Source organism: Sardina pilchardus, chromosome 16 (genome assembly GCF_963854185.1).
Source record: "Sardina pilchardus chromosome 16, fSarPil1.1, whole genome shotgun sequence".
Lineage (NCBI taxonomy): Eukaryota > Metazoa > Chordata > Actinopteri > Clupeiformes > Clupeidae > Sardina > Sardina pilchardus.
Window position 1 is genome coordinate 29,960,165 of NC_085009.1, and position 10,174 is coordinate 29,970,338.

At 41.9% G+C, this 10,174-nt stretch overlaps 1 protein-coding gene and 1 long non-coding RNA gene across 2 annotated transcripts; both read right to left on the minus strand.

Annotated features, from left to right (window-relative positions):
• Positions 1-4,025: 4,025 nt before the first annotated feature.
• LOC134059985 (histone H2A.Z) lies at positions 4,026-5,932 on the minus strand. The gene is made up of 5 exons (XM_062516558.1): positions 5,830-5,932; positions 5,487-5,564; positions 5,104-5,217; positions 4,826-4,955; positions 4,026-4,475 (listed from the first exon to the last, which is right to left on the minus strand). The coding sequence occupies exons 1-5, from the start codon at positions 5,830-5,832 to the stop codon at positions 4,414-4,416; spliced, it is 387 nt and encodes a 128-aa protein (XP_062372542.1). The 5' UTR covers positions 5,833-5,932; the 3' UTR covers positions 4,026-4,413.
• Positions 5,933-7,265: 1,333 nt separating this feature from the next.
• Positions 7,266-9,650, minus strand: LOC134059986 (uncharacterized). The gene is made up of 3 exons (XR_009935109.1): positions 9,516-9,650; positions 8,531-8,578; positions 7,266-7,970 (listed from the first exon to the last, which is right to left on the minus strand). It is a non-coding gene; the product is annotated as an uncharacterized LOC134059986 (long non-coding RNA).
• Between the last annotated feature and the right edge of the window lie 524 nt (positions 9,651-10,174).

Sequence of the window (10,174 nt, forward strand, 5' to 3'; positions counted from 1 at the left end):
GTAATACTAAAGCTCTGATTGCTAATTGTAAGACTGTGTGACAGGAGTTTGCCCATCTGATGAGTCAGTGTGCATGGTAGGGCAGTTAGCTTTAGAATTTGAATGGCAGTGTGTTCTTTGTGAAAACAAGAAAATTTCTTCATGAAAATTGTGTCTAATGCACAGAATTGTGTGTAGTGTTTTGAAAACAGTGTGTTATAGAACTGCAATTTGAGTGTAAAGCCGAAATTGTGCTTATAGTTCAGCAGAATCGGTTCAGGAGGTTGGTGCACGAGCTACATATTATGGGAATTGTGTCTCAAGTACCAGAAATTGTGTGTAAACAATTGAGAAAAACTGTAATGTCATTGGCAGGGGCCAAGATCATGTCAAGGCTGTTGTGAAAGAATGTCCATTATATAGGCTACCAGAGGCAACTTTGGTGGCCTTCTTAACAGCATGGCTAAATTATGATTAAATAAGTGTATTATTTTGGATTTAAATGCTTTCTTTTCTTTCTTTCTTTCTTTCTTTCTTTCCCTGCACTCAGGCCGTTATTTTAGATCAGTTCTCTCCACAAATGGGCAGGTGCATCGAGATAAGGTGCGCATGTGTGTGCACTGTGCAGTGCACCTGCTTCCTCCTGACGACTCTCTCGGACTACCGGGAGTTTGGGAGGAGCGGAGCGGAGCAAGTGCGCCCCTCTGGCGAGCCCTGCATTCCTGGGAGCGGGGTGAGGCCCGCACCGGCTTTGTGCACGCAGCGCCACAACCGGTTTGAGCCGTAAAACAGTTAGACGCCTCGGGCGACCAGACCCGCGCAGAGTAACCGACATGTTCGCTCTAATCCCTTAAGTAATCGGGAGCGCTAGTTCAGTGGCTTAATCTGCTAGTGGTGTTTTGCTGAGTAGGCAGTATAGGCTCTTCTCTCTGAACAGTTAGAAAAAAGAGGCCACCAATAATATTGCAGTTTTTCTCTCACACCACCATTAACATTTGCACAGCAGTTGGTGCATTTCTCAAATCAATTAGTGCAAACTGCAAAACCCAGTGGATAACCTGCAAAAGCATGTCAAAGCTTGCTCAAAATGCTTGTCCATTCCCCATGTCAATAAAACCGGTCACCAGAAGAGTCATCAAAAAGAAATGAGAACACACACCTCTCACACACACACACACACACACACACACACACACAGATGCACAGTGCACACACACACACACTATCTTTCTTTCTCTCTCTCTCTATGTCTGTGTGTGTTCTGTGTTATCTGTGTGCATTCTGTGTGTGTTCTCTCTTTCTCTCTCTGTGGGTGTATCTGTGTGTGTGTGTGTGTGTGTGTGTGTGTGTGTGTGTGTGTGTGTACATGTGTGCGTGTGTGTGCCTGTGTATGTGTGTGTTTGTGTGTGCACGCGTGCGCATGTGTGTGTGTGTGTGCCTGCGTCTGTGTGTGCACTCATACACAAAAGCAAGCGCACACATGCACACACTCATTTACATACATAAAAGTTGCCGTAAGGGATGGAGTAGGCGATGGAAACATAAGCGTGATTGATATTTGCAGAGAGAATGTGCAGGACTGAGCGGCGGTCATATTGTGTATAGCTTTGCGGTACATCTAGTTCAACTAAGAGTTGTATCTGTATGTCACCACACAACAAACACTAATTTAAAGTCATTTAAACTAATAGCACTCCATGTTGTTGAAGTAATTAGCAAAAGTAGTAGTAGAAGTAAATCAACCCATCCCCCTGTACAATTTTATGTCTTTTTTGCTCATTTTGTTTGGTTATCTGTAGACCTACAGTACATTTCACTACAACTATTGTCTACTACTGTACAGTATGTATTTTGGTGTTTCATTGTTATTGTAATCTCGGCATCACTGAAAATGAGGACGACCCTCAATGAACTTCCGAAAAAATAAATAGAAGTTAAATGAATGAATGAATTAATGAATTAATGAATGAATGAATGAATGAACATACTGAGCTGAATCGTGTGAGATTTAGAAGATGGAAGGCTTTGTAGCCTTTGTAGTCTTTGTAGATCACCACAGGGAAGGAAGTCAAACATCCAGTCAATCAAACATGTCTTTGTTGATGTTCATGTCCGTAGCCACTGTGTGGACTTTCTGCCAAAGCTGAATGGATCAGATCAGTCGCAGTGTGTGCCATTTCTGCTCTAGGTTGCTGCTGAGACCTGTGTGTCCTTGACAGCAACAGACACACGTTATCAGAGAGGCAAGAACAGAGAGGGATCCAGTGGTTACAGACACTAGTAAACTCAATCAACTGTGGTGTGCACCAGAGCCATAGAAAGAGAGAGTTGCGACACTCTTTGATGTTGCCGCCACGATCAAATGTTCCAAAATAACCTGTGCTGAATGGCTGAATCGTAGGAGGGTGGGATGTACTTCTGATGCTGGAAGGTGTAATCAATTAACTCATTGACTACTGACCAAGAGATTGGCTGTAAACAGTTCCAAAAGCCCCATAACGAGGAAATAGTCTGGAAAAAGCGCTGCCATTTTTTACTATGGAGGTCTATGGGAGTGTCGCCACTCTGTTTTATCTACCGCTCTGGTGTGCAATAACTAATGATGCAATAATATGCCCATCAATATACTGTAAAAAGCACTTGAACAATGACAATAAATATGGGAATATTTACACAAGGAAACTGACTACTATGACAACTTTCATTCTGATCTGAGAAAAGCACCAAAGCGACTTAGAATACTATAATGAATAGCATGCCGCCTAGTGGTGAAAAGCAGTATTGCTTTGATGCCTTGCTTGGTTCTTTCAGTCCTATCCAGTGGTGTAGTCTAGTTAGCTGTAGTGGGCATACTGTTGCCTAATGTAGTTTAGTTAGTTGTAGTGGGCATACTGTAATATAGTCTAGTTAGTTGTAGTGGGAAAACTGTGATCAACCCCAAACGTTAATTCTTGCCTTTTTTAAATGTGTAGGCCTATACTGAGATGGTGGTTATTTTTAAGTATACTGTGTAGTCCCGTGTATCACGTATAAAGACTACACCACTGGTCCTGTCTAACACACGCAGCCATCATTAAAATGCACTGACTGCAAAATGTCTTAATCTATGGATTCCCTATGATACCAAGAAGTATCCTGAAACTGTTGAAAGTCATCAGTGCCCCCGATGACCCAGTGTTCATGGGTTTCATCAGATCCCTATCCACAGGTGAGTCAATCAAGCAGCATGCCGCCTGCATAGATGCTTGATTTTATACACGTGGCAAGGGACCTGATAAAACCCATGAATACATGTGTAAAATACTGCCTTTGCCTTTATATTTAACATGTCCGATAATAATCTCCAAACAAATGCAACATTTAAAGTTTTGATTAACACATTCCATCAACTGAAAGACAAACAGCGAAAACAGAAAGATGTGATGTTATGTTCAAATATAATCAGCACCCTTCCCCTTCTGCACCAACCATGCCAACATGTCCTCTCAAGAAAGCAGGACAACTGGTTTAAGATCAGCACCCAATTTACTCTCAAAATTATACTTCCTGACAATATGCCGACACACAAGATTGTCGGTTAAACCCCCATTTACTAATTGCCAATGCCACACCATCCTTCGGCCCCAATATAAAACCCAATGTGGGCTTTCAGCCAAAATAATTACCCGCCTCCGTTCTAGGAGTTACTGTACACACACACACGATGACTTTGCAGTAAACATTTACAGGTTGTTCACACCAAGAACAAGACCTTTCATGACGTTATTGTTTGTGTGTGGCTTTAAGTAGCACCTTTTTTGCTATGCTCTTTCTTGGCGTGAACGATCCTTAAGAGTCATGTATTCAGCCAAGTACGTACATTTAAAACTGGTATGCAAAACAGTACCAAACACAGCTGACCTGAAGAGTAGAACAGTCATCTTAAATCACGTGCAGAAATAACTCCCACGTCTATCTCCCCTCTTCACAATCAACGGCCCCTCCCTAATCCAACAGTCAACAGCACGGTCACAAAGACAAACAGACCAGAGGCCATTGCACAGAGCGGCAGTGTAATTCTGAGCTTTATTTGCATAAAAACCCAAAATATAAATGGATAAAGTCATATGCCAAATTTACACAAAACAAATAAAACAGGATAATCATGTCACTACAGTACCAAAAAAAATAAAAACACCAATTAAAAACAAAAACAAAAGAAAACCAGCTTCTCTGAAGCCACGTTGTTAAAAACACCCAGGGGAATGAGTAGATGCAATGCTTGGGTATAGTTAAAAATAATAAAATGGGGAAAAAACATGGGGGGGGGGTCCCTCGACACATCTACAGGTACATTCAGACAGCAAAACTGAGAGGGAGGGGGGAACCACGTTCAGCTCAAGGTCCTGAGTGCGAGTTCAACACGGATCTCCTTCACGGATCTCCTCCACGTAGTTATACGGTCTTCTGCTGGCCCTTCTTTCCGATCAGGGACTTGTGGATGTGTGGAATAACACCTGTGGAGGAAAACAAAGGCACACATGGCATTAAAAACAGCTTGACTCACTTAAAAGCAATACTATTCATAGTGTTTATCAATAACTGCTTGCTAAATCAAAGCTTGGGACAAAAGACTAGGGAAAAGTAGTTGTGTAGTCTACGTGATAGCCAGGACTATGCAGTATAGCCAAGACTATGTAGTATACCCACTTAAAAGCATCACCTTCTCAATATACTCACTTAAAATGGGCAGGGAAAGGTATTAACATTTGGGATTAGTCACAGTGTATACCCACTAGACTACACCACTGGGCAAAAGGTAAACGTAAACGTAACAATAGGCAGCTAAGCAGTAGCGTGTACATACCGCCACCGGCGATGGTCGCTTTGATAAGCGAGTCCAACTCCTCGTCTCCTCTGATGGCGAGCTGCAAGTGGCGAGGAGTGATACGCTTCACTTTCAGATCCTTGGACGCGTTTCCTGCCAACTCAAGCACCTGCGCACAGAACAAAAGCCAGTTAGGCTACATTACACCAGACGTGCTACAAAGCGGAACGACAACATTAAATATCAATCCATCCCAACCACTACAGAGACGTGGCTAAATCGTAAAAGTTAATTGTTAACTTTGGGGTTATGGTTACCTCAGCAGTCAGGTACTCCAGAATGGCGGCACTGTAAACAGCAGCGGTCGCTCCGACGCGTCCGTGGCTCGTGGTCCTGGATTTCAGGTGTCTGTGAATACGACCGACTGGGAACTGTAGAAAAACATGCAACAGAGCGCCAAAAATGACTGGGACGCTTATCGGCGATTCATCCTTAAACATTTACGAACCTCATCATCAAAGAAAAGTCTACAACATGCCTAAAAGTTGTGCCTTGTGTACCATCATATAGATGTGCAGGAATAGTACGGAAGCAAACAGGTAATTTTCCGCACAGGTGAATCATTTTGACTGCTAGCGGTTAGCCACCACACAGGCTAGGTAGCACCGTAGGCGCGCTTTTAGCTTGATACAACACTGACCTGCAACCCGGCTCTCTGTGAGCGCGAAACGGCCTTTGTCCTGGCCTTACCGGAGTCCTTTCCTGCTTTTCCACCAGCCTTGAAAAAAAGTGAGAGGAAAGATAAGTGTTACGACTATGGACATTACACTATTAACGTCTTCGTTGTGACATTATTTTCATCATTCAGCAAAATGCTAATGTAACATTAGCGCGCTATCTGATAACGTTGGGGGGCAATCGACCCCCATAAGCTCGCGATTAAAATGTATTATCACCAGATAAACCGGCATCAAGCTTTAAGACTCCAGAAAAAAAAACATGACATCAATTATGTTTAGATACAAATCGAATGAAATGCTTACCATTTTCTTCTTTAGCGACTAAACAAAATCCTGCGAGACGATATTCCAGCTTGATTTGAACTAGTTATCCCGCCTTCTGTGTTCATTATATCTAGGAAGGGCTGGACATCCGGGGAATTGCTTGCCTAAAAGGGACCAATGATTTCCCAACAGCGTCTGTCTGTTGTGAATTCCAGCCAATCGAAAGCGTTCTTGGGCCTATGGGCGGGCTTACAGAATTGGTTTTTGCACTGCCTGTTGGAAGTCGTAGTTCATGATTAGGCCTACTAGGCTATGCCAGAGCCATAGAGAATGGGAACGGAAGTTAGCGGCGCAGTGCATTCTGGGACAAAAGGGGCGTTTTCCTCCATTAGGTGAGGCCGCGGCGCGAATTATAAACAAGAAACCTATGGAAACCTATGATATTTCGAACAAGATCGGCTAGCCAAAACAGTAACACTAGATGTAAACATTTAGGCTACTATGCTAAAAACTAGTAGTAGAAGTAGTAATGGACCGTACAGAGACAAGCTCCTGCCAGACGCGAGGAAACGTTATATAGAAAATTATGTTTGATCGGGAACATGGATCCCTATGACAGACCGTCTGGAGAGTGGACGTGAGACCCTGAAAGTAATACAAAGACACTCCGTTGTCGATTTTTTTTACCTGACGATCGTGGGCACGGACGTTACATCCAACAACACAACAGGTTCGTCCCATGATGTGTGAAAAACAGTGTTAGAAACAGCGAGTTAGCAATGTTTTACGTTGTTTACAATGGTACAGCATTGGCAGCAGCGTACAAGTGGCCTCACGTATGTATCCCAGACGCCACCGCGGCGCAACCGCGAAATGTCCGCGACGTCACATTCCCATTCTCTATAGATAGAGAGAGTTGCGACACTCTTTGAAGTCGCCGCCGCGCCGTCACGTGGTTCATGTACGCTACAACAGTTCTAACCAGCCCTGGCGCTGCCATGTTATTTCTATGGGATAGACAGCAATGATCACGAGAAACATCGAAACATTCCAAACACGAGTTCAATTTGAAGTGCTATAACGTTGGTTAGCATGTTTACATTAGTGCCCATGACATATCGCAAGTTTGCTCTGCAAACATCGTTCTGAAATAGTCTATTCTGTGGTAGCTGACACTGCCATTTAGCCTACCTCTCGGCATCAGCTCCATTCCTGGTTCCGTGATTTGCCTGTGTGTCGTCATGCATAATAAACTTACATTGTTGAAATGTATGTATTTTGTATCCAATGTTACCGTGGGTATTTGAGATGTTCAGTGATCCTCTCCAGTTATTTTGATGAGATGAAGGTGGCCACCCTAACTATATAGGCCTACACACCCACAGCCTTCACAATTTTAGGAGTAAGCCATGAACATCTATAATATATGGCAACCAGTAACAGGTTATACGTTAAAAGTTAGATCAATGCAGTCAATCAGTTAATTTGTTTATTTTAAGGAATAGCCTAAATATGGCCACCACACAGCCTTAGTAATATTTTCAGATTAAGCCATAAACATATGTAAATACATTAACAAAGAACGATAAATAACAGCCAAAATGTTAAAAGAGTGTATGTTAAAGTTAAGTTTGTTCAACAGTTCGTTCAGGACACCCACTGTTTCGATAACATTGTAACTCAATACGCAATCATCTGTTTCAAGAAAGCACTTAGAACAGCATAAAAAGGATGACTGATACATTTTGAGTTTTCAATTTGTTTATTACATTTTCAATGTGTGGAACAAGTAGGCTATGTTTTAACAACATCAAGAACAGGAATACACACAGAAAAGGCTTAAGGGAGATATGGTGAGACTGCAATATAAAAAGGAGGGTTAACACCCATTTATATTTTCAAAGACATTCTGAAAAACATTTCAGATTCCCAAATCTGAACAACCGTACCGTGTGTACAACTAAGACATTAATGTGCAAAGGATGCTGGACATGCACACCTACAGTACAAGAAGGTTAACTGAGGAAGATGTAGCACATTTGGCTGGAGGTGTGACAGGAGGTGTTGGAGATGCTGAGGTTGGACGGGTCCCTTCGTTTGGACCTAAACCATAAAAAATGACCTTCTCTGATAATTTCAGTCAATACTACACACCCGTCTTGTCCTCTGCATCCTTGGTCCTAGGCAAGAATAGGCACAGTGGAAAATGGAGAGAGCAGGTAAAAGTCAGTGTATACTTGGTACAATACATTTACAGATGCCACATCAAGGTATTAGCATAAACAAAAGCAAAAGGCCAGCAAGAGTTTTACATACACGGCTGACCCCTTCAAGGTTGGTTGGGGGTGCCACACCTTATAACTTTTATAACACCAATGATTCCCAACAATATCTTTCATGGCTATTTTGAGAATAAAAAGCTGACAGGCTATAAGAAATCACTGCACTTTAGCCATTGCATTCATCAACACAAGGAGACTTTTCTTATTGTAATAAGAACAATACTGAGGGTAATCAGTAACTGACTCTGTGAGGAATGCCAGCATGCTGTACAGACAACAATTGGGATTGATTACAGTATACCCACTACAGCTAACTAGACTAGGCTACATCATTGCAAACATTGTTCTTATTCTATGGATGGACCTAATTCTGCCCTTAGAGCATCATTAACCTACACTTTTCAGTTATCCATACAAGGTAAAAAAAAAATAAAAAAAAAATATTATAGCCTACTTACAAGGACCACTTAATTGAAGACAATGTCTTGTCACATCACTTTCAGCATCTGCAAGATAGTCATTGCAATCATCGACCTGCTGTGGTGATATTTGAAATGTACATTCAATGTAGTATTGACTGCAACCTGACATCCAACAGCAGTTGAGACAAAAATAAGTACTGCACTGTACACGCGCCCCTATCCCAAGCTCTAGTCTCGTGCCACTGTCCCGACTCCGGAGTTGGAACAGTAGTGGCACTAGGGGCAGGACTGGACAGTTAGGCAAGTGACACGAGGCAGGAGAGTATAGTACAGTTTTTGCTTCTACAGCTCCCCTGGCCTGAAGTTCATAATTGAAATTTCTGTTGTGAAGAGATGTACCCGAGTTCATATCATGCTCTCTGATCACAAGTTTAGCTTCAGGTTCACTTCATAGTGCCATGAAACATTCCATCTAGCAAGCTAACAAGCTAGATCAGGTCTAAATGAAATGTCATCCCATTAATTAGTTCCACTGTTCATCTGAAGAACAACTTAATCACAAACTCGTTGATAACGAGCACATCTGATGCCATTGCATGCATTAAGATCACGTTACTGTTCCCCCTTCATTGCATTTCGAATGTGCGTGAGCTGACTAGCTAACAGTAGCTAACGCCATCAGGTTCAGCAAATAGGATTATAAATGTCATACAAACTCCTTGATAACCCCATATATTATCTAACGTTGCTCTACTACAGTAGCGTAACCAAGTGTGATATGTCTGACATTCCTTATTGACATAGGAACATTACATTTAAGCTAGCCTCCCTCCACGTCTAAGGTTAGCTTGGTAGGCTAACGTAACGTTATGCTCTGAAATTTCGGTCATAACTAAGATACAAAAATAACACTTAAACGAGCAGCACAAACAACTCGAATAACACTACGAGTACATACTGGTACAGTTGATATAGGAAATATATAACAATTTCAAAAAAGGTTGTGCTTTCGTTTACTTACCGCTGACAAAGTTAGGCAGACTCCAATGGAAGTGAATGAGGCAAACTCCGCGAATGTCACTGTTAAGAACTGTTGAGCTCTCCATAACGCGGAAGTAGCCTGAAAAAACGTCCGCCATTGTTTCCTATGGAGGTCTATGGGAGTGTCGCCACTCTGTTATATCTACCGCTCTGGGCTATGCATTTAATTAATTACGCCCTACATTTTATAATCGGAACTTGTTTAGTAACATAACATGCATTATAGTTTCACACACACACATGCCTCCTGGGACAAAATGAAACAATCTGTTGAAGTTGTAGTTTGACTTAAAAGTTAGGCACATTATTCAAATCAACCTTCAAATCCAGGCTAAAAACCCACCTGTAGGCCTACCTACTCCCTGGCCTTTCTTGTTCCCTAGTCCTGTACTTCTGCTTTTCTTGTATGTTCTGTGTCCTGTCTTGAATGTTGCTTATTTCACTATCCATGTTTTAGCAAATGTTCTTTGTATTACTTTGTATTATTTTGTGTCTTTTTTTTTTTTTTTTAAATCTTTCATTGTACCACACTTTGGTCAGCTTATGCTGTGTGTAAATGTGCTTTATAAATACATGCATTGCATTTAACACCCTTTCAATCGTTTTTGATTTGCCTATGAGTCTATTTTGCTGACCATG